The following is a 21,036-nucleotide window of genomic DNA, read 5'->3' as shown; positions in this document are numbered from 1 at the left end:
GGATGCGAAGCTCGCCATGCGCCTGCACGGTCCAAGCGCCTTCAAGGCGATCGCCACCGAGGTGCTGCTCTGGCAGGTTGGCGCCCCACAACATGTCGTCAGGCTCGGTCTCTCTGAGAAACACTGCTGAGGCGCAACATACGAGCACGAGCCCCTTGCGCAGCTGTGCGTTGGTCCGCCTCGGACGTTTTCGAGCTCGCCAGCACCATCACGTGTCTCTCACCTCTTTTCTGTGGCGTCTCGCGGACTGTGCACGTGGTGCTACCCCGCAGGCCCGCCCTGCACGTCTTGTCGACGCTATCCTCTGCCATCCTCTCGCAAAGTCCTACCGTCATCAGCTTGGTCGCACAAAAGATTTCCTAGGGCTACGTCAACCATGACGCACTGCCTGCTCGCCGATGAGTAGCACAATCCGAGAAAGAGCTCCTGCCTCTGCAGCAGGGGGAGAAGGAATTGCATGAGCGACACCGAGAAGGCGATTAGGATGATAAGACAGGATGGAACGCCAAGGGAAATGGGCTCGTCGAGCGCATGAGCACCGATGGCCGGTGAACCAAGCCTGTCATCAGGCAAGACCCTCCTCACCAGAGCTTTCGCGCACACGTTTCGCGCCGGCGCCGACACAGCCAACGAAGGTCCGCACGCCAAAAAGAAGCAGGCGGAGACACGACCACGGGACAGCCTGACGACTGCCGCGCTGCAGGTCACCCGCCGCTCGGCACCCGCCCATCGGCACGCAGTCGCAAGGTCCGTTCGTGGTCTCGCTGGCACCAGGGCCACCACGGGCCAAGCAAACGATCCAACTCTGACGCGAGAAGACGACGACCAACGAACCAACGTTTGTGTCATGCATACTTGTTGCGCATCAAAGTCTGGTCTGGTCCGCGACCACATTTCTGACATCGCACTCCATTTCTGAAATCGCCCAGTAGTCTCGTCAGAGCTAGTCTCGTCGTGGAGGAAAAAAGCACGACCCGCACACACGCAGTAGTCCAGCCGACCTTGGACCGAGGACGGAGCATTCGACATACTATTGATCTCCGCCCACCCTGCTCTTCCTCCCGTGGTATCAATCCATCAAAGTATCAACGTATCAAAATATCTCATTTCCGCCTTAGACGTCGACGGCCGCCGTCTTGTACGTGGCAATCACCACATCGGGCGTCGTCGTCGTGGCGACGCGGAGAGTCGCGAAGATGTCGGCGGCGAGCACTCGCTTCAGGCTCGGGCGGCGCGCCGGTGTAAAGTCCACAAGGCCTTGGAGCAACGTGAGCCCATCGATCGCTACGAGGCGGGTGCGGGCCGCGACCACGGCCTTGTGCGTCCCCGTCGCGAGCGAAAACGCGGCGACGTCGGCGTGAAACTGCGTGGCGTCCGGCGACAACCGGCGCGCGTTGGCCTTTCCGAGCAGCTGGGATCGGAGGGCGGTCGCGACACGTGACGTGCTCTGAAGCGAGTCCAGGCCAAAGAGCACACAGTAGCGATACAGGGTATCGCAGAGCACGTCGCTGTGGCTGGCGTCGCGCCGAAGGACTTTTTGAAGAATCGAAAAAGCCGGCGCCCCCTTCGTCGCACGCTTGACCTAGACGCCCGTGGGCTACTATAATAGCACTACTACATGTGCACTACCTTCCAGAGACGGAGGAGCGTCGCCTTGAGACCTTTCGGGCACACGACGTCGACCAAGAGCTCTTCGTAGGGCAGACTACGACACCACACGCGTCGTGAGAATCCTGCGCATCTCTTGCGGCGACAGACCTGCCAGTGGCGAGGTGCAAAAGGCACAAGCCCAAGGCAAACGTATCGACGGCATATCCCTGGACCGCGTCGTCGCCGTCGACGAAAAACTCGATCGGGGCGTTCTCGTACGTGGTCCACTGTCCATATATCGTACATTGTACATCGTACAAGGTGAACGTACGTGCTCAAACCCGATCGGCGCGGTGAGCGAGCCGTCCTGTGTCGTCGCCGAGCCAAAATCGGCGAGCTTGACCCATGCAGAGGCCGCGAGCGAGTACGTGGCGCCATCAAACTCGTACGCAACGACACCCGCGTCGTGGGATTGGAGGAAAAAGTTCAGCAGCTAGTTTGTCACATGTCCACCAGACTAATCGAGACTACGCAACCCGTACCTTGATGTCAAAGTGCCGCAGCGCGTGCGTGGCGCGGCCCGTGTAGAGCGCAAAGCACATTTGGAAAAAGTAGGCCGCCACGTCGTGCGCGTCGAGGGACCCGTGGGTGCGCAGGTAGTCTTCGACGTTGCCGCCGTCGCAGAGCTCCATGCGGGTGTAGAGGTATCGGCCCGTGGCGTCCGTCTAATCGACCATTGTCAGACCAGGATATTCCTTTCACTTGGCAACCGCACCGGCAAGGCCGGACCGCCCCAAACCGCAGGCGCGGCGGCACCGGCAAGAAACACGTCGTACAGGCGAACAAAGTTGGGGCACACATTGGACGCGACGAGGTCCGACATGAGCAGCGACGTTGCAATCTCTTGCCGGACAATGTGCTACAAAAAACAGTGTATCCACCAGTGTATCCACCCAACAGGAAAATACAGTACTTCATTCCCGAGGGCTTCGATCGCGCGCACGTCCATGACGCTCATGGCTTCGTCGTGCTTGGACGCGACCGCATGGACCTGCGCAAGATCGATACATTGATACATTGATAACTTCGGACACCAAGGGGTACCTTGTATACGCGCTTGTACGCGCCGTCGGCGAGAAACTGGCCGCGCGGGTACAGGTCCATCAAGGCCTGCTCCATTAACGGCAGCCTAGCATAGCGTATGGATGGGATGCGAGCGGTATCAAGACGAGCGTACGCCGTGTAGTCGGCGCGGGTCCACGCTTGCACCCTAGAAAAGCTCGCGTCAGCACGCATGTTTCAAGGGTACGACAAGTCTTTTACGCCGAGCAGGTGTGGTGCCAATGCTTGCTGACGCTAGCGACCTGCGGCGTCATTTTGAGAAAGCCCGACGAGAGCACGAGCGTTGCGACGGCGTCCGGCAAGACGGTTGGCGTCACGATGACCGTCGTCGATGGCACGAAGAACGACGAGCGCCGGGGCGCGTGCTCGAAAAACGACAAGCGGCGCTGGTGGTTGCGCTGGCGCTTGGTCTGCACGAATGCGAGGTCGTCCCGCGAGAGGTTGAGGAGCGAGAACGATACGTTGGCGTCGGTCGAGGCGTCGTGGAGCCGGGAGCGCGACGGCAGCGACGTGTCGGTGCTGCTGGTTTCTTCTCGAATCGGCGAGATCGCGCCGCCAACGATCGCAGTGGGCTTGGCGTGCTTGACGAACGCGCCAAAACTAATGCGCTTGGCGACAACCACGTCGCTCATGTCGTCGTCGTCGACGTCGAACGACACGTCCAGCGAGTGCTCGTCGAGCTGCGGCGAGATCTTGGCGATAGGGCTCGGATCGACGCCGAGGCGGTGCCGATGGAGCCGCGCGGGCAAGATTGGCGACGTGCCCCAATGCAAACGCGGGTTGGACGCCATGGTTGGGGACGGGCGCGCAGCCGCCGGCGACGGTGCAGCGGGCGACGGTGCAACCGGCGGTAGTGCAACGGGCGCCGAGACAAACTCGAGCGACTCGTCCAGCGGCAGCGCAAAGTTGTGGATGTACGCCTTTGTCGACTCGCTCCTAGGAACACAGGTCGACGGAGCATCGATGATGGCGGGCGACGTACATGGCGGAGGGGTGGACCGTCGGCTGCAACGCCTTCAACAAGGTCGCGGCCTGTTTGTTGGAGATCCGGTACACGTTCGTACTCTTGTGCGCCGTGAACCCAAGCGACTCGAGCCACTCGGCGAGCTTCTTGGTCTCGTCACCGGTCCACTCGTCGCCGGTTGGCAGCGGGATGATCGAGCCAAGGCCAAAGCCAAACGCAAAACTCAGCTTGGCCTGGACGCTCTCCTTGAGCGACTCGACGAGGTACGCGACGAAAGGCGCTGGCGCGTCTCTCGTCTTCTTGGCGGCCGACCGCTTCGTCGTCTTGGCCCGCTACGCACAACGGTGGGTATGCAGGGCAGCGCGCTGCGACGCGATACCTTGGCCGGCGGCTTGGCCGAGCGCGATCGCTTGCGCGGCTCAAAATCGAAGCGATCGCCATCTTCGTCGGAGGAGGACACGGGCGACATGCACGCGCGTCGCGTCTTGGGCCCGTCAAAGGCCGGACTCGCCATGTCCGCGGTATAGCGCCCCATCGTCGCGGCTTGGTCCAATGCGAAATATGCTGCTGCCTTGGTATCGTATCCGGAAAAGGTACCTTCAACCGGAAAGCCTGGTCGAGATCCGGAAATCACACGTCGCGCCCGGATACGTGCAGCGGCATGTTGGCGCGAAGAGGGGATATGCCAGAAGGTGCAAAACGACTTCGACTCTCCTACAGAGCGCATACTTGCATGCTAGCATTTTGAAGTTTAAATAAATGGCTAGGTATCGCTCTTTTGAGAGTCGAAAACTAGGACCAAGCGGGCAAGAGCTCGCTCAATTCGGCACAGCGCGGAGCTTGGACGCAGATGGGACGGACAAAACAACCTTTGAACATGACTCGCTCATATGTAGTCAGTAGGTATACAATGTTGTCATGTAGGGAGCCCAAGAGGCTCCGTCGAGTCGGTGGTCGAGGTACGATAGCTCGCTTGCGTTTTCACTGCTTGACGGGTCAAGCTCGTTTGCGATCGAGCAAGGGATCTTGGCTTACTGTTTTGACAAGTGGACAAGCGACGCGGCGCAGAATGACTTGATCCTTCCCAATGAGCTGTATCGACGGACCAGGTCGAGGCATTTTCGTATCGCGACGCGGTGAGGTCGACCAAGCAAGCACCTGACATCAAAGCACATCTAAATATGGTTATCTGTTTCCTTTTGGCATTTACCACAAATACGTAGTTGGCGGCGCATAGCTTTCACTTGACGCCTCGAACGGCGAGGTGGTATAGCATGCTAACATGTCTGCTACCATTGCGTCAATCAGAAGCGATTTCATTATAGAGCGTGATTCGCGCGCTCCATTGCATCAAGAAGCGGGGATTTGCAGTGGCATCGCGTTGGTTCCTCTGATGTTATTGGTCCATTTTATCCATTTTCAGCCAATCATGGTCAAGATAGTCTAGGCGTGCTGACGCCAGGGCGCGTGGTCGCTGAAATCACATCCCGAAATGAAATCGCTCGTGCTTGGCACGATGCTAGAACATCGTTTGGAGAGCACAGAAAGCGACGTCGCGTCGGCGTTCGAGGGGTACAGTAAGAGCTACACGTCGCCAAGTATGTATATGTGGCATATTTACGATATATAGTCACATATACCATATTTATGTTGCCCGACTCCATTCAATATGTCGCTGCATCGTTCTAACAACCCGAGCCACGTTGCCGTGACCTCAACCCGCAGTCGCTCGATGCCATGCTATATTACTGACCCGTGAATGTTGGTCATCGATGGACTCAACCTTCGATCCCTTCGATATACACTTGTAGAAGCGCGATGCCGACGGGACGTGGAGCTGCAGACGTGCGGTTGACAAACAAATCGTCAAGCACGGGACTACGACCGATATCGTATCGCCACAAGCCAATCTCACGAAAAATAGCCACGAAAAAACGCATTTCAACACAAAATCTTACAATCGGCTGCAGAAAGACGCAAGCGGTAGAGGCCGCCATGTTTTTTACATACCAACCTTGTGTTTTAAACATGGCATGCGACTGGAGACGCATTTCGAAGCGCGCTAGGGTGCTTTCCAACGACGTGATTGCATGCAGAAGTGTGCAATGCTATTACTACGTACAGCCATGTCGACATACAAGGATGAAGAAGACGAGTGGATTGACATCACCACACATACAGTGTCTCAGATTGTTGAAATAAAGATGCGCGAAATGTGGGCAGGCCGTCCAGGATCGATCCGCGGAAGATCGCTTGACGCCAAAAATGATGGAACAAAAGTGAAGAATTGGCTGCCACTGCAAAATATAGCTGTCGCAATCACGTGCCACGTGCCACTGGCAACGTCCTCGACATCGCAGGTCGACGATCCCACGCAGCGCCCGTTCAAGAAGGTGGGGCTGGTGTCGTCACAATCACTGGATCGTGCTCCGAATGGGATCGCTCGGTCCTGGTCTTTTCTGCTAGAACACCACGCACGGCAACACAAGTCCGATCAAGTAGTCTCCAGGCCATACACTTTACTCGGCCATGGTAGCATGCAACTCGTCGTGGCCATGGAGTCACTCGTGTCGTGGCCATCACGTCGAGTGTCGGACACTCGCCGGCGCCGTTGGACACACGGACGTTGTGTCATTGAAAATAAAAAGTTATTGTTATTATTATTATTATTTTGCATATCGTAATATCGGACCACGCGAAAAATCACATTTCGGCCAATCACAAACGGTCGCAGCGTTACGTCTGGTGTTTAAAACCATAAAATACACACGCCCTGTCTCCTGATGCCCATTTCGAGTTTCGCCGCATTCGACGAGCATGGCGACGACGACGACGTGGGAAGGCTGGGTGCACAAGCATGGCGGGCTCTTCCCGAGCTGGAAGAAGGTCTACCTCGTCGTGCGCGGGCGCCAGCTCGTGTACCTCGACAGGGAGGCGAGCAACCCGCGCGCGAAGGAGAAGGCCAAGGCGACGCTGACGGCCGTGGCCCGCAGCACCGACGTCAAGAACGGCTTGACCATCACGGGCGCCGACGGCAAGCACGCGCGCATCTACACAAAGACGAGCGAAGAGGTCACGGGCTGCCTCAATGCCATGAACGCGGCGCTGCGTCCCGAGCCCAAGCCGCGGCCGTCCATGGACGGACTGCCCGCGACGCACGCCGGCTGGCTCGGCATGGACGCGAAAGGGCCCAAGAAATGGTACTTTGTGCTCACGGGACCGGATCTGAGCAACTACGATCGCATTGGCGGCGCCGAGATTGGCCGCGGTCGCCTTGCCGACATCCAGCCCGCCGAGCGCCCGACGTCGTTTGCGTTTGTCTTTACAAACGGTCGCGTCTTGCCCGTCGCGGCCGAGTCCGCTGCGGACGCCGACGCCTGGATCAGCGCCGTGTGCAGCGTTCTCAACAAGCCAAAGCCCATGGCGCCGCGCCACTCGATCGACGCACCACTTGCCGGTCGGCCGTCGTCGCGCGAGCTGGACGAAACGCCAGTCTCGGAGCCCAAGCCCGTCCGCGCGCCCGTCGTAGTACCGCCGCGCAGCGACCTGACGCCCGTACGACAGCCACAAGTGCAGCACCGAGTGCAGCACGAAGCGCCAGTGCAACACCATGCACCGACACCAGAACCGACGATCGCGCCGCCGATTGTGCCCGAGCCCGAGGTCAAGCAACCCGACTTTACGCTGCCGCCGCCCGTCTCGAGTGGAGGGATGAAGCCGCGCAAGTTTGCGCCGGCGCAGCCGCCGAAAGCGCCGCTGATGAAGCCGCCGCGCGCGCCGCAGCCTCTGGCGCAAGAAGCTCACTTTGCCAACAACGCGGCCGAGGTGTGGCAAATGACGGACCCGTCGCTCGTGCAGGCGTGGGTCGAGCACGGGAAGGCGGCGCCCGTGTCCGCGCCGATGCCGCCGCCGCAACCAACGCAGAAGCTCTCGTCGTTTTTGGACAAGTACAACGTGCGGCCAGAAGGCATGGCCGCATCGAATGCGCAGACGTCATTATAAGAAGCGAAGAGACCGATTTGTTATTGCATGCCTCGCTCTCTCTCCATGAGACGGACCTTATAGATTTTGGACCAGCTACGACGTCGAGAAACTCACCGCGCTGGCGCAGCGCAAGGAGCTCTGGACCGTGCGGACCGACCAAGCCGCCACGTAGTTCTACCGATGCTGGCGTTCTCTTCCAACGTTGGCGTCGCCTTGCATGCCGACGGGAGCCATCTGCCTTGCCAGCCTCGTCTTCTTGTCAATTGGGACCTTTTGTACCACGCGTCCTCGTTGACGCTTGTCTCCAAGCACGACGCGGTCGATTACGTCCGTGCACGTACGACTATGCGACAATTTACTGCTAAAGTGTCGTACGATGACCAAGTGCTGGTGCCAGCTTGCACGCATTCAGACTACGTATGCGACGCCTCAGAGTTGGTTTTGATCATTTGCGACCACGCTTGGTTGGTTGATTGATTGATTGATTGATTGATTGATTGATTGAGTGTAGTATGGCATCAAGTATCGCACAAGGTGGTCGACATCGCAGCAACGGGGGACGCGGCTCGCAGAAACATCGAGCTTGTAGACCTGCATGTCGGTTGAGACTGTATGGCACCGCTCCTTGTACGGACACTGGCGTCCTCGCTGCCACGGTCGTGGCCTTCGTGCTCCCTGCTCTCGCGTCCGTCGGTCGCGGGCCAAGGCGTCGGCCGACTAGTAGACACCCTGTGCAACACTATAGTGTACTGTCGACTCGGTGGGATGCTTTAAATGAATGATGCCATGCAGCAACGTAACAACGCATGCAGCCAAGGTATCTGTATGTAGTCCTCTTTTTACGCGTTCTTCTTGGCCTTCATGGGGCCTTTCGGGAGCTGCTTGGGGGACCGTGCGACGGCGAACGTGTAGCCGAGCCCGCCACCGAGCGCCAAGACGACCGCCATCGTCTCGAGGCGGAGCAGCTCCGAGACGGCGAGCGACAGCGTTTGGAAAATGATGTGCAGCGCCGACGGCGGGTGCGGGAGATTGGTCGGTGTCGTCGCCTTGTACCCGCCCTTGACAAAGTTAAGCACCGCGTCCTTGGTGCGCTCGTCCTTGCTCGGGAAGGCGTACACGAGCCGGTTCGTCTTGTCGACCAAAAGCACGCTCGGGTAGCTCTCGACGTTAAGGCGCGTGCGCAGCTCCTCCTCGAGTGCGCCATCGATGCGCGCGACGACCACTTTGCTCTTGAGATCCTGGGCAATTTCCTCGTACGCGGCTGCAAACGCGTGGCACGGGCCGCACCACTGCGCGTAAAACTCGACGAGAACGAGCTCGGACGACGCGCCCGGTCCTTCCATCACCGTGTCGAAGACCGTGGTCGTCCACTCGGCCACATGGACGTTCTCAGCCATCTCGGTCGGCGTGGCTTCTTCTTCCTTGGCTGGCTGTGGCTGGATGGCCTCGGCCTTGGGAATCACCGGCATGGCCTTCGTCGTGGATGTAGCCGTCTTGTAGCCGCCGTCGGCAAACGCCACGAGTGCGTCCACACTTCGGTCGCCTTCAAAGAGCGTGTACGAGGTATCGTGGAGCATCAGGATGGTCGGGTACGAGGCGATGCGGAAGGCTTGCATGAGCGGACGGTTGGCGACATTGGTGCCATCGATCGAACCCGCCAGGATGCCTTTGGCCTTGAGCGCCGTCGCGACCTTGCCAAAGGTTGGGAGCAGCTTGTTGCAGTGGCCGCACCACGGCGCATGAAACATGACGAGGCGCGCGAGCTTGGATCCACGGACATCGTCGGTCGTGAGCGTGTGCCCGTCTGCGAGGGCGGCTTCGTCCACCTCGGTCGCCTTCTTCTTGGTCGCTGGCTTGCCGTCCATCGGATGTGGCAGCGGGCGCGAGTCCTTGCTCGCATAGTCGGTCAGCGCAAACGCCGTCATGAGCTTGGGGTCGCGGAGGCCGTCGAACTCGTAGACGCGGCCGTCGCGGATGAGCACGAGCGTTGGGAAGCCCGTGATGGCAAAGCGCATGCCGAGCTTGGCGTTGATGTCGGCGTCGACGCGAGCGACATGCACGTTGCCGTGGTCCTTGAGCGTCAAAGCCGTTTGGAGCATCGCGCCCATCATATCCTTGCAGTGGTCGCACCAGTGCGCGTGGAACTGGACGAGCCACGCGTCGGCGTTTGGCTCATTCACGCGCGTGACCGCATCAAAGGTGTCGTCAGTGAGGTCGACGAGCGGCGACGTCGGGATTTCCTTGGCCTCTTGCTCGGCGTAGCCGCCGGTCGCAAACGCCGAGAGCGCCTCGAGCGTGCGCGCGCCGTCGTACGCATACATCTTGTTGTCCTTGACAAAGAGAACAGTGGGGTACCCGTTGACTTGGAAGCGCAGCTTGAGCTCGACGTCGTCGGTCGCGTCGACCTTGGCAATGTGCACATCGGCGTTGTCCTGGAGCGACACGGCGAGTTTTTCCCATGTCCGCGCCATCTTCTTGCAGTGGCCGCACCACGGCGCCATAAACTTGATGAACCACCCGCCGCTGGTCGGTGCCATCACGAGCTCATCAAAGGTGGCGGTGGTGAGCTTGACGACCGCCGAGTCGTCGTCCGAAATACCGCCGTCGGCCATCGGGATCGGGTCACCCGCCTTCTCCGTGTACCCCGTCGATACAAACGTCGTGAGCGCATCCAGGCTGCGCGCACCCGCATACTCGTACATCTTGCCGTCCTTGAAGAAGATAAGCGTCGGGAAGCCCTGGACGCCAAAGCGCTCGCCAATGGCTTCGTGCTCGGTAACGTCGACTTTGGCAATGTGCACATCCTGGCCGTGCAAGTCCTGCGAGAGCGCGTCGTACGTTGGCGCGAGCTGCTTGCAGTGGCCGCACCACGGCGCGTAAAACTTGACGAGCCAGCCGTCCTTGCTGTTGACCACCTTGGCGTCAAACGTGTCGGCGGTCAGCGCCTCGACGAACGACGGCGCGTTCGGGTCGCGCTTCTTGGGCACGGCCTTGGCGTCCATGGCCTCGTAGCCACCTTCGAGGAACGTCTTGAAGCCCACGACCGAGCGCTCGCCCTTGAAGCTGTACATCTTGCCTTGCTTGAAGAAGAGCAGCGTCGGGTACCCCGTGACGCCAAACTGTTCCTTGATGTCAGTGTGCGCCTCGACGTCAATCTCGGCGATCGAGGTTTGACCCGCGACCTCGATAGCGAGCTCTTCAAAGATGGGTGCGAGACGCTTGCAATGGCCGCACCACGGCGCGTAAAACTTGATGAGCCAGTCGCCGCGGTCACCGGTTTCGAGCTGCGTGAGCTCCTGAAAGTTGTCGCCCGTGAGCTGGACGACGTTGCTGCTACCCGCATCGTCGGCGAGAACGAGCGAGATCAGCGCGAGAACGACCGCAAGAAGCGCAGTCGACACTTGATTCATTGCACGTTGCTGTGAGAGGCAATAAGAAATGAAAACTGAGTGTCAACGGCCGTCGACCGATGCGCTTCATCCGGAAATCCATCGAATTTGTCCGGTTCCACATAGCTTCGAAGATTTTTGGAAAATGTAGAACCGCGGAAACATCGGTGGCAGAGGCTCGATGCTCGAAGGCTCGGCGCAGCTTCGTTGGCACCTGCTTGGTGCAAAAGCTGGCGCTACATGTGTCCCAGCCCAGGGCTCGGCAACGCTGTGGGCGGGCTCCTTTGCTCCTCAGAGTCATCAACTCGACAGGCTGCGGAAGCAATCTGGAGCAGACGCTCCAATTGACATGCATGCGCAGGTCTTGCGTAGACGGTGCTTGCTTGCCATGCCGGAGGGTAGCTTCAGAGATCCGACACGATTTGAATTAACGCGACCAAACGTCATAAGTATTTATCTAGAATTACAAAATCCAAATGGAATGTGCAGGCGTCTTGGTGACAAGGATCGAAGTGGACGCGTTCGCCGCCTGTCGCCGCTTGCGCTGGGCAAGGAGCACGAGAAGCAGCGCGGCCCCGGCGACGGCGATCGTCAATGCGAGCGCGACGGCGTTCGAGCTCAGCACCTCGGCAGTCGGCGCGGCGTCGATGGTGGCAGCGACGACCGTGGCCATCTCGGTTGCGTTGGCCCGCATCGCCGACGACGCGACAACAAGGACGAGCAGCGCAAGGACAAGAAGAAGCATGGTCGAGGCGATTCCAAAATGAAAGTGGCCAGCGAGTCGCATCTCCGACGGTATCCAGAACGCGCCGCCGATCCTGCTCACGCACGACTGCAGTCGCGCCGTGTCTTCTCGCGCGTTACGACCACTGACACCAGCCGGTGGTCGGTGTCGCTACCCGCCGTCTCGCCGCGCATGCTGACGTCGGCGAGAGATGCGCGCCGCCATGCGCGTGCTGCCCACTTTCTCGCTTTGCATGCCACCACGAGGCTTGACAAGCACGTGTCGAGAGATGCCATGGCACCGTGGCCAGGGCGTCGACCTCTTCCGCCGAACGACATCCTGATAGTTCGATATTTCAACGATTTGGTCCACTATTTTCGGTCGTTTTGATGGTCGTTCGACATTTCTGACGTGCTGGTATGGCGGCATGGCCGTACGCCGATGCATACTGCCACGTCATGCTCCTCTTCTTGACGTACTATTCCACGTAGGCCCCGCTGCAATTTCGTGGTCCTCGACGACAACGACGGCGATGGACACGAGAAGAATGGCGCGGATCCGGCCTCGGACGCGTACCTCATGCAGTGCATGGCGGCGCCTCAGCGCGCGTACCGCCGGCTCTTTGCGCTGCTGCTGACGCTCACGATCGAGCTCTTTGTCGCGTTTGTGATTTCGCGCTATACGCACACGCTGGAGACGTTTCCGCTGCTCATGGCCTTTATGCCCGTCATCTCGGCCGTCTCGGGCAACGTCGGACTGCAGTCCTCGAGCATTGTCACGCGCGCGCTCGCCCTCGGGCTCGTGTCGCTGGACGAGGCGGCCGACGCGCTGCGCCGCGAGGTTGAAGCGGCGCTGCTTCTCGGGCTTGCGCTGGGCCTCGTCACAGGCGTCATTGCAGGCCTCTGGCAGCAGTGGGTCGTCTTTGGCGTTGTTGTTGGCGTCTCGCAGTTCGCTTCGATTATGACCGCGTCCATCACGGGCTCGGCGGCGCCGCTCGTCGGGAAATACTTCAACTACGACCCGGCGACGACCGCAGGTAGAGACGACGACACACCCACCGTGTATTATATGATGACATGACGTATCATAGGACCCATGGAGACGGCCATCCAAGACGTCGTGGGCAACTCGTTCTTTTTGATTTTTGCGTCGTCGCTTCTGACCTTTCTGGGGTAAAAACAAGAGCGATGCGAACGCCATTGCAGCGCAAGCACAAGGTCGCACCACGTGCAACGATTGCCATAGCCAAGTACACCCTCAATATCGTCGAGAGATCGTACGAGATCGATAACATGAGAGTACCAATAACGGTCGCCTTAATTTAGTGGTCGAACCTCTGCACGGCGAGCAGTGGACTCCGACCCGAACCATCGTAGCCGCTCTTGCTACATCCAGCAGCGGCGGCCCATGGAACTTTTGGCTCCGCATTCGAAACTTGCTGAGCCACGTACACCTTCAGAACGGATTAGTCGTTTGGCACACGTATCGGATCGCTACGAAAAACCACGCAATGGTCTAAATGCTGTCAGCGCGCCACGTCATGAGCTGGGTCGTTGCAAATCGTGGCACTCCACGTGGCCGCTACGCGACCATTACTACGTACTGTCAAGCAGTAGGACCCCACCGCTGTCGTCGCCGACGGCAAGAGTTGGGCGCGAGCTCGCGGTCAACTACCGGTACCGCGAAAGCACCTGCGATCGCGTCGCACATCGTGGCGCAGACAACATGTCTATGGGGTGAGATTGGTTGAATATTTGCCTAATCGTCGTCGTCCCATCCTTAGTATTGCGAGCACAATGTATTACTATTGTACTCGTCTATCAGTCGACTTGGCGATCAGCAATGCAGAGGCGGAATATATCCGGAGATGTTGCCGGCAACCAAGCAGAATCCAAGAGCCCTAGTCGCAACGGCGTCCAACCGCAAACCGGTAGATGCGCACACGGTTGGGATCGACTAGGATATTATTGTGCTGTGAATGGACCAGCGTACTTGTTCGCGGCAATTCGTCGTCGCCCAAAGACAGCGCGGTGCAGTCGCATCTCTCGCACGTGCCCAGAATCTCGCTTCAACCAGCGGCTTCAACATTCAGTGCGCATTTCAACCAATCACAGGCGAGTGCGTACGTTCGTAGCCAATCAAAACGCGTTGGCGAAAATAGCTGCCCAACGCAAACGTGCATTTTGGATTTTCCCACACGCATGGCGACCGACCTCCTCCTCCTCAGCCCGCCCGTGACGTCCTTGGCCTGGACACTCCTCTGCCTCGTGGCCTTCATCGGCCTCCGCGTCCTCCAGCAGGCGCGCCAGCCCTCGACGTGGATGCAAGCCTTTGCATCGCCCCTCGCGCTGGGCCTCCCGCTGCACGCAACGACCCGCGATGCGCTCCTGCACGAGTACTACGAGCCGCCGCCGATGGCCGCGTATGGCCTCGCGCTCGCCGACGCCAAGCCGCGGCTACTGCATGACTATGTCGTCTCACCGCTACTGCAGTCGATCGTCTGGTGGGAGCGTGCACAGGCGGTCCCGATCGACGTGAGCGACGTGGTCATGTCGCCGCTGCTCCGCGTGCTCTCGCTCTTGCTGCCGCGCGCGCCGATGGACGAGCCGCCACCGAGTAGCACGCGCTCTGCGTAGCCATCGTCCACCTCGCAGCGATGCAGCCTATTTATGCGCCTCATGTAGTGAGTATATATGAGACAAGACAGCGCGCAACTAGCCTATCGGCGAATACTAGTAGTTAGTGAGAGACTTCGTTTAGACGGCACATTGGCGGTCCGACGCGGCGACTGTAATGTCCTTCTTGGACGAGAGCGTGCCGTAGCCTACCGAGTTGCTTCGAAAGGATCCCATGCCAAAGATCGGGCGGTCCGCGCCTGTACCCATGGTCGAGCCCGACGCCGGCGAGAGCGGCATGAGCGACCCGAACCGACCCGACGTCATGATGGACGCGTACTCGGCGTCGTCTCTCGCGTGCTGCGTGAGGAGGTAGATGCCAATGAGGATCACTAGACAGAATAGAGCGCGTGAGCGCCAGAGACATTGAACCAGCACGTACGGCCCAAGGCGGACGGGAGGCAAATCCACTCGAACAGATGAAAGTCGTAAAACTTGCGGTAGAACACAATCCCGCCCACAACGCTCGACTAGAGAGATACTGTGATCAATACACTGTAAACGAACGCGACAGCACGTACCCCAATCCAAAAGCACTGGAAGACGGGAAAGACCGAGAGCGTATCGCCCGACATGATGGCGCGGTTGAGCAAGTCGGTCTGCAGTACAAGCGTCACAATCATCCCTACTCGACAAGGTTATTCGCATGTTCGAGCATCATGCAGAGGGTACCGCCGACAAAGAGGTACGTGGTCGGGTAGACAAACTGGTTCTGGCCCTGGAACGTGAGCAAGAGGAGCATCGACGCGCACTAGTCATGGTCGGCCGTTCGATCCTCTGGAAGCCAAAGTACGGCGAGCTACTACCTTGGCGAGAAGCACCGAGAAGGAGCCAAAGATGCCGGACGCGGTCGCGTACAAGTAGGGCAGGCGCCGGTAGAGGTACTCGTGGGTCTTGCGCGAGTTGCGGCCAATGGACCGAATCTCGCCAAAGATGCAAAAGAGCATGACGCACTACGCAGCGATCGACATGAGCCTCATGGACGCCGATATATGGACGCGTCGTACCATGAAGCTAAAGTAGACGAGGAATTCGAGGCCGCAAAACTGCGCCTCGAGCTCGTTCAGCGTCAGCTGCGCGTCCGGCTGGTTCCCGAGCGTGCTCAAGACGACGCCGACGATGATCAAGAACGTGCCGGCCGTGTCGTTCCACGTGAGGCGCTGGCCGAGCCAGAGGTGCGCAAAGAAGACGTTGGCGAGGACCGTGCAGCCGCCGCCGACGGCCGCGACGAGCGCTTGCGGCGCAAAGGCGAGCGCTTCAAAGTCGCCGATCGAGCCGAGAATGACGAGCACCATGCCCGTGATCCAGAGCGGCCGCGTGTAGTACGTCCGGCGCTCAAAGAGCGGCCGCCCTTCCTCGCCGACGTGCGAGAGCTTCTGCACGTTGACGCCGAGGTTGGAGAGGATCGCGGAGCCGACGACGATGGCAAGGCCGATCCACTTGAGCTGCGTCGCCTCGGCCTCGTTCGCGGGCTCGACCACGAACTGCGCTGCGCCTGACGCCATGGTAAAATATAACCCACGCGACCACTTGCGGGTTTCCCACGTCTGGAAACACCGCTCTTTAGCTCCGTCCGCCATGAAGCGCCTAGCGTAATCCTACCACTGGCAACGCAATATGCGTTGCATACGGTCTATGGCACGGCTTGCAGCACGCACGATGCGCATGGACGTTGGGAGGCGGCAAGCGACCGTGGCCAGCGTCCATGGGGACCGCTCGTTGCGTGTATCTAGTGTATGGCGGCGTCGGTGTTGCATGGAACGAATGATGGGTCGTTTTATTCTATTGCGCGCGTCACATACAAACACCAAGCTACAATAAAGAGAATCTATATTATGACACGGTGCCAGCACACTTCAACACACGTGCGTTCAGTGTCGACAACCACTGGACGACGACGACGAGATACCGTCGTCGCCCATCAATATGGAAGATATTGTCCATTCTGTTTATTCTCGCAGTCTAGTGCGACGAGCAGGGTCGACAGCCCCATGGTGGGTGGCTCCGAACGGGCGGCGGTGGTGCCTACGATCCGACGACGTCGGGTCGACAACCCACCGATCGTTCTGTCCTACAGCTTGTAGACTGCAATTTATCGAGACTGCACTTGTGCGTCTACCACTCCGTGGAACATCGCATCCAGATCTGTCCAGCCGGTCGCTTGTGGTCACGGCAAGCGTCGAAGCAGGCAAGCCCCCTTGCCCGGAACGACCCAAGCACATCGTCTCGCTCGATACAAAAAAACCACAACGACGGCAGGCTCTGTGACCACCGCCGCCCGTCGATGTCACAGCATGCTTCGCGTCGACCACCACAGCACCATGGTAGCACGGATCACGTCGACCACCGCAGCACCATGGCACATTTTTCAACAACTACAGCCAGTACTGCTGTGCTGATTGTCGCGGATAAACGTCATACCTATCTATCTATCTATCTATCTATCTATCTATCTATCTATCTATCCTTCAACAACACAAGCGACACATACATATGTACCGGCCGAGGGCATCGAGCTCAAGCCGCCTGCGCAAAGGGTGGTCGAGGGAGAGTCCATCGCAGCGGGTAGAAATGGACGACTACCTGCACTCGTAAAGAGTGGAGAATTTGTGTCATTATTGATGGCATTATATCGACGTGTCTTCGACCAAGAAGCGCTCGATCGCACTTTCGGCGCGCTTGGCTCTGTACCGGACGGTGCTGCGGTGCATGCGGTGCTCCCACAAGGCGGCGCCGATCGTACACGTGCACGACAAGGCGAGTGCGAGCGCAATGACAAAGTACGGGCGTTCGCTGAATGGGTACAGCCAGACGACGGCTGTGATCGGGTACTGCAGAAAGCACTGGAGGTTGAGCACACCCATGAGGCACGCGAGCTTGCGCATCGGGACGTTGATGCCCTGCGGGTTGTTTTGGTCCATGAACTCGACGGGGAGCGACGGAAAGGCCGCTTGAATCCTCGCTTCGGCGCGCATGTCGGTCGACGACGCGTACCACATGAGGAGCCGCAGCAGCGTCACGAAGCGGGCTGGGTGCACCATGAGCGCGGCCAAGGTCAGCGTTGCATTGAGCACTTGGATGCACACCTCAATGTAGCTGTCGCGGGTGGTACTTGGCATGGCAAAGACGTTGGAGAGCACGAGGATGAGGAGCAGCCCGACGAGAAGCGTGAGTCCGATAAAGAGGCCGAGGGCGACCCGCCGCCCCCGCGAATGCTCGCGGCACATGGCGTCCATTGAAGCGGGTTCAGTAGTTATACCGAGAATGAAGAAGGAAGGGCGCATTCTAATATCGAACGAATCGCCCGCACTTTGGACGGTGAAGGAAAGTCGAAAAACTAGGAAAAATACGTTCACCCGCCGGCGGCCGCGTCCATGGCGGCGCGTTGGGTGTCCCCTCGTGTACCGTGATGCGAACAACTCTCGAGCATTCGATGCACTAGCGTCGCAAGGCATCGCTCACAAACGGTCATGCAGAGCGTCATGGACCTCTTATTTGAACGCGGCGTGCAAGGTCTCATGACACCGTGGCGCCGATGTAGCCTCGTAGCTTTGGGTCCAGCGCCAGCTCGGCGTGGCACCTCGATGAAGAGCGCCCTCCATTATCCGGACGATTCATGCTAAAAGCGTGGGGACGTGTCATGGCGGTGGGACATCCGCTGCAAGTGCAAGCATCGAAGGCGCTCGGTCGTTGGCGCCAGATCGAATGCGTCGCCAGGTGCGTGAGTGTCCCGTATCCGGATGTGGCAAACGGGAGTAAAAAAACGGTCTTTTTCACTTGGCTAAACAAACGCCACCTAATCGTGGGCCGCCACCTGAGACGATTACCGGCATCGTGCTTCATGCTGCCCCAACGAGCCCCAACAGTAGCACAAGGCTTGGCACACGTGGAGGCCAATCAACGGCGCCCAAAACCGATCTCGGCCCTTTGTCGGTGCTGGTGGACACTGCAGATGCGACGCGATTACTCATCATCGCGGCGTAACGAGCCGGCCTCGACCACTCACGCGACGGTGTCGATCCATCGACGCCTCCGATCGTTTCGTCCGTAAACCCGCTGCATACGCTGGACGCACGTCAATGGGTGGTATAAAATACCGGCCTCGTCGACTTGTCCGATCCTTCGTCCCTATTCCATCCGACCTACTCGCATGCCATAATACAGTATCCGCTACATCAGTGCTACGACCTCGTCGTAGGCATGCAGGCGCGGTGGTGCAGTGGTCCACGTTAGCGCACAAGGTGGCGTCCCCCATCGTCTCTCCCAAGTTGGGAGAGAGGTTGCTGCTCTTAAAATGGCGTGCGGGTATCCACACCGCTGCACACCCGCCATCAAAATCTCACGTCCATACAAACATCCATACAATCCGTTGATTTTCACGTGCCGGAAAGTGCAACCTGGTGATGGATCTACTCTTTCGAAACTTCAAGCGCCGCCGTCCGTTTACAAACCGCGCGCGTGTTTACAAATATGGCGCGGCCGTTGGCCCTGCATGGCATTCTACGATCGGTCGAGTAGCACGCAGATGACGACCAAGACGACGACGAAGGGCAGCTGGACGCGCATGGCGCCGTCGCACCTCGCGGCCAACACGTCCAACCCGATCCGCAAGATCGTCGACAACATCAAGATGCCCGCGCACTCGGACAAGGAGCTCATCCGCCTCTCGCTCGGCGACCCGACCGTCTTTGGCAACCTCAACTGCCCGGACGTGCTCACGGAGGCCGTCGTCGCCAACGTGCGCTCGGTCAAGCACAACGGCTACATCCACTCGGCGGGTACCGAGGCCGCGCGCGCGGCGATTGCCACCGCCTACGGTCACCCGGTCACGCACCCGTTGACGAAGGACGACATTATCATTGCCAGCGGCGGCTCTGGCGCGCTGGACATTGCGATCACGGGCCTCGTGAACCCGGGCGAGAACATCCTCTTGCCCAAGCCGGCGTTCTCGCTCTACCAGGTCATTTGCGATGCACACAAGATTGAGACGCGGTATTACGACCTCGTGCCCGAGCGCAACTGGGAGGCCGACGTGACGCAGATGGCGTCGCTCATCGACAGCAAGACGCGCGCGATCCTCGTCAACAACCCGAGCAACCCGTGCGGCAGCGTGTACTCCAAGGCCCATTTGAACGACATCCTAAGCGTGGCCGAGGCCCACCACGTGCCCATCATTGCGGACGAGATTTACGGCGACATGACCTTTGGCGACTCGGTGTTTTACCCGATGGCGTCGCTCACGACGACCGTGCCCGTCATCTCGTGCGCAGGCTTGGCCAAGCTCTTCGCCGTGCCGGGCTGGCGCGTGGGCTGGATCGCAGTCCACGACCGTAACAACGTGCTTGCAGACATTCGCGACGCCTACTTCAAGCTCTCGACGCTCATCCTTGGCGCCAACTCGCTCGTGCAGTCGGCGATTCCGACCGTGCTCACGCCGACCAAGGGGTCGCCGGAAGAGAAGTCGCTCACGGCGTTCAAAAAGTCGTACTATGACGTGCTCGAGGCCAACGCGCAGTTTACGCTCACGACGCTCGCCAAGATCCGCGGCCTCAAGGTCGTGGTGCCCCAGGGGGCCATGTACGTTATGGTTGGCATCGACACGGCGATCTTGAAGGACATTGCGGACGACTTTGACTTTACGCAAAAGCTGCTCAGCGAAGAAAGCGTCCTCGTGCTGCCAGGGCAGTGCTTTGGCATTGACAACTACTTCCGCGTCGTCTTTTCGGCGCCCCAGGCCAAGCTCGGCGAGGCGTACGAGCGCATCGCGCGCTTCTGCGCCCGTCACTCGGCGTAAATTAGTGGTAGAGATAACAAAAGATAGTGTACACAAAACGTATAAAACCAACGGGTTGTTTTCCACATCATAACGCTACGCAATAACAACAATTGCGGTGAGCCTGGACCACGGTGACGGTGATGCCTGGACCACGGGCACGCCTGCCTGCCCTAGTAACGATAGAGCGAAGTGACTACTGCCACGGGCGAATGTCTTCTCCGAAGCGTGCTACACGGCGGCACCCTCTGATGCTGCTACCGCCTTTGGGATTTCGAAAAAGGGACTGCACGCACCGGGCTCGAACCCCGCACCTCCTGAGTGTGAAGATCAGATCCACCGACTGGTCGAAAGGTGATCGACTAAGTTCTATCAGCATCTTGGCGTTGGGATCAAATGTGTCTTGCAAAGCCTTGCCCCATAGTGCGATCCTTGTCGATATCCACTGTGTGGTCACAAGCACGACGCCACCACACGCTCCGAGCTCGTGTCTTGGAGTGCAGCAACACGGCGAGCACGGTGTCCTTGACCCGGTGCACCACACGACCTCACTTGAGGGGTCGCGCACGTCGATGGAGCTGCTCAGAAAGACCCGGATTGCGGCGGCTCGCCCCAGCGTGGTGCACCAGGCCAACTACCTCGGTACCGCGACAACAAACAACGAGGCCGAGTACGACGGTCTGATCACGGCGCTCCAGTTAGCTCAGCGACTGGCAGAGACGCATCTCACGGCACGCGGCGTGCTGCGGATGCAGCAGATGAAGGACATCTTCCGGGTCCTAGAGGCTCGCTTGCAGAAGCTGCATGACCAGGCG

The 21,036-nt window shown here is 59.2% G+C and overlaps 7 protein-coding genes across 7 annotated transcripts; 3 read left to right on the top strand and 4 right to left on the bottom strand.

Moving 5' to 3' along the window:
* Positions 1–1,114: 1,114 nt before the first annotated feature.
* Positions 1,115–4,211, bottom strand: SPRG_20276 (serine/threonine protein kinase; the record flags this gene model as incomplete). The annotated part of the gene is made up of 12 exons (XM_012345868.1): positions 1,115–1,582; positions 1,630–1,705; positions 1,759–1,877; positions 1,922–2,083; positions 2,133–2,315; positions 2,366–2,509; positions 2,564–2,641; positions 2,695–2,779; positions 2,828–2,860; positions 2,914–3,648; positions 3,695–4,008; positions 4,056–4,211. The coding sequence occupies 12 exons, from the start codon at positions 4,209–4,211 to the stop codon at positions 1,115–1,117; spliced, it is 2,553 nt and encodes an 850-aa protein (XP_012201258.1).
* A 2,282-nt stretch (positions 4,212–6,493) lies between these two features.
* SPRG_20275 (hypothetical protein) lies at positions 6,494–7,678 on the top strand (the record flags this gene model as incomplete). Its single annotated transcript, XM_012345867.1, has 1 exon — positions 6,494–7,678. One exon carries the CDS (start codon positions 6,494–6,496, stop codon positions 7,676–7,678), a length of 1,185 nt encoding a protein of 394 aa, XP_012201257.1.
* Positions 7,679–8,392: 714 nt separating this feature from the next.
* On the bottom strand, positions 8,393–11,089 carry SPRG_06772 (hypothetical protein). The gene has a single exon (XM_012345777.1). The coding sequence runs from the start codon at positions 11,068–11,070 to the stop codon at positions 8,500–8,502; it is 2,571 nt and encodes an 856-aa protein (XP_012201167.1). The 5' UTR covers positions 11,071–11,089; the 3' UTR covers positions 8,393–8,499.
* A 1,263-nt stretch (positions 11,090–12,352) lies between these two features.
* On the top strand, positions 12,353–12,949 carry SPRG_20273 (hypothetical protein; the record flags this gene model as incomplete). The annotated part of the gene is made up of 2 exons (XM_012345866.1): positions 12,353–12,809; positions 12,864–12,949. The coding sequence occupies 2 exons, from the start codon at positions 12,353–12,355 to the stop codon at positions 12,947–12,949; spliced, it is 543 nt and encodes a 180-aa protein (XP_012201256.1).
* A 1,580-nt stretch (positions 12,950–14,529) lies between these two features.
* On the bottom strand, positions 14,530–15,953 carry SPRG_20272 (hypothetical protein; the record flags this gene model as incomplete). The annotated part of the gene is made up of 6 exons (XM_012345865.1): positions 14,530–14,780; positions 14,831–14,918; positions 14,970–15,073; positions 15,121–15,199; positions 15,255–15,401; positions 15,456–15,953. 6 exons carry the CDS (start codon positions 15,951–15,953, stop codon positions 14,530–14,532), a joined length of 1,167 nt encoding a protein of 388 aa, XP_012201255.1.
* A 1,122-nt stretch (positions 15,954–17,075) lies between these two features.
* On the bottom strand, positions 17,076–17,684 carry SPRG_20271 (hypothetical protein; the record flags this gene model as incomplete). The annotated part of the gene is made up of 1 exon (XM_012345864.1): positions 17,076–17,684. The coding sequence occupies one exon, from the start codon at positions 17,682–17,684 to the stop codon at positions 17,076–17,078; it is 609 nt and encodes a 202-aa protein (XP_012201254.1).
* A 1,263-nt stretch (positions 17,685–18,947) lies between these two features.
* On the top strand, positions 18,948–20,293 carry SPRG_06771 (tyrosine aminotransferase). Its single transcript, XM_012345776.1, has one exon. It carries the CDS (start codon positions 18,974–18,976, stop codon positions 20,240–20,242), a length of 1,269 nt encoding a protein of 422 aa, XP_012201166.1. The 5' UTR covers positions 18,948–18,973; the 3' UTR covers positions 20,243–20,293.
* The last annotated feature ends 743 nt before the right edge of the window (positions 20,294–21,036 follow it).

Source organism: Saprolegnia parasitica (assembly GCF_000151545.1).
Source record: "Saprolegnia parasitica CBS 223.65 unplaced genomic scaffold supercont2.25, whole genome shotgun sequence".
NCBI lineage: Eukaryota > Oomycota > Saprolegniomycetes > Saprolegniales > Saprolegniaceae > Saprolegnia > Saprolegnia parasitica.
Note: the sequence above shows the minus strand (reverse complement) of the source record. Positions and strands in the feature narration are given on the sequence as shown.

What these genes read in the sequence shown, in the direction of transcription:
- SPRG_06772 (XM_012345777.1), bottom strand. Translation starts at nt 11,070, where the DNA reads ATGAATCAAGTGTCGACTGCGCTTCTTGCGGTCGTTCTCGCGCTGATC.
- SPRG_06771 (XM_012345776.1), top strand. Translation starts at nt 18,974, where the DNA reads ATGACGACCAAGACGACGACGAAGGGCAGCTGGACGCGCATGGCGCCG.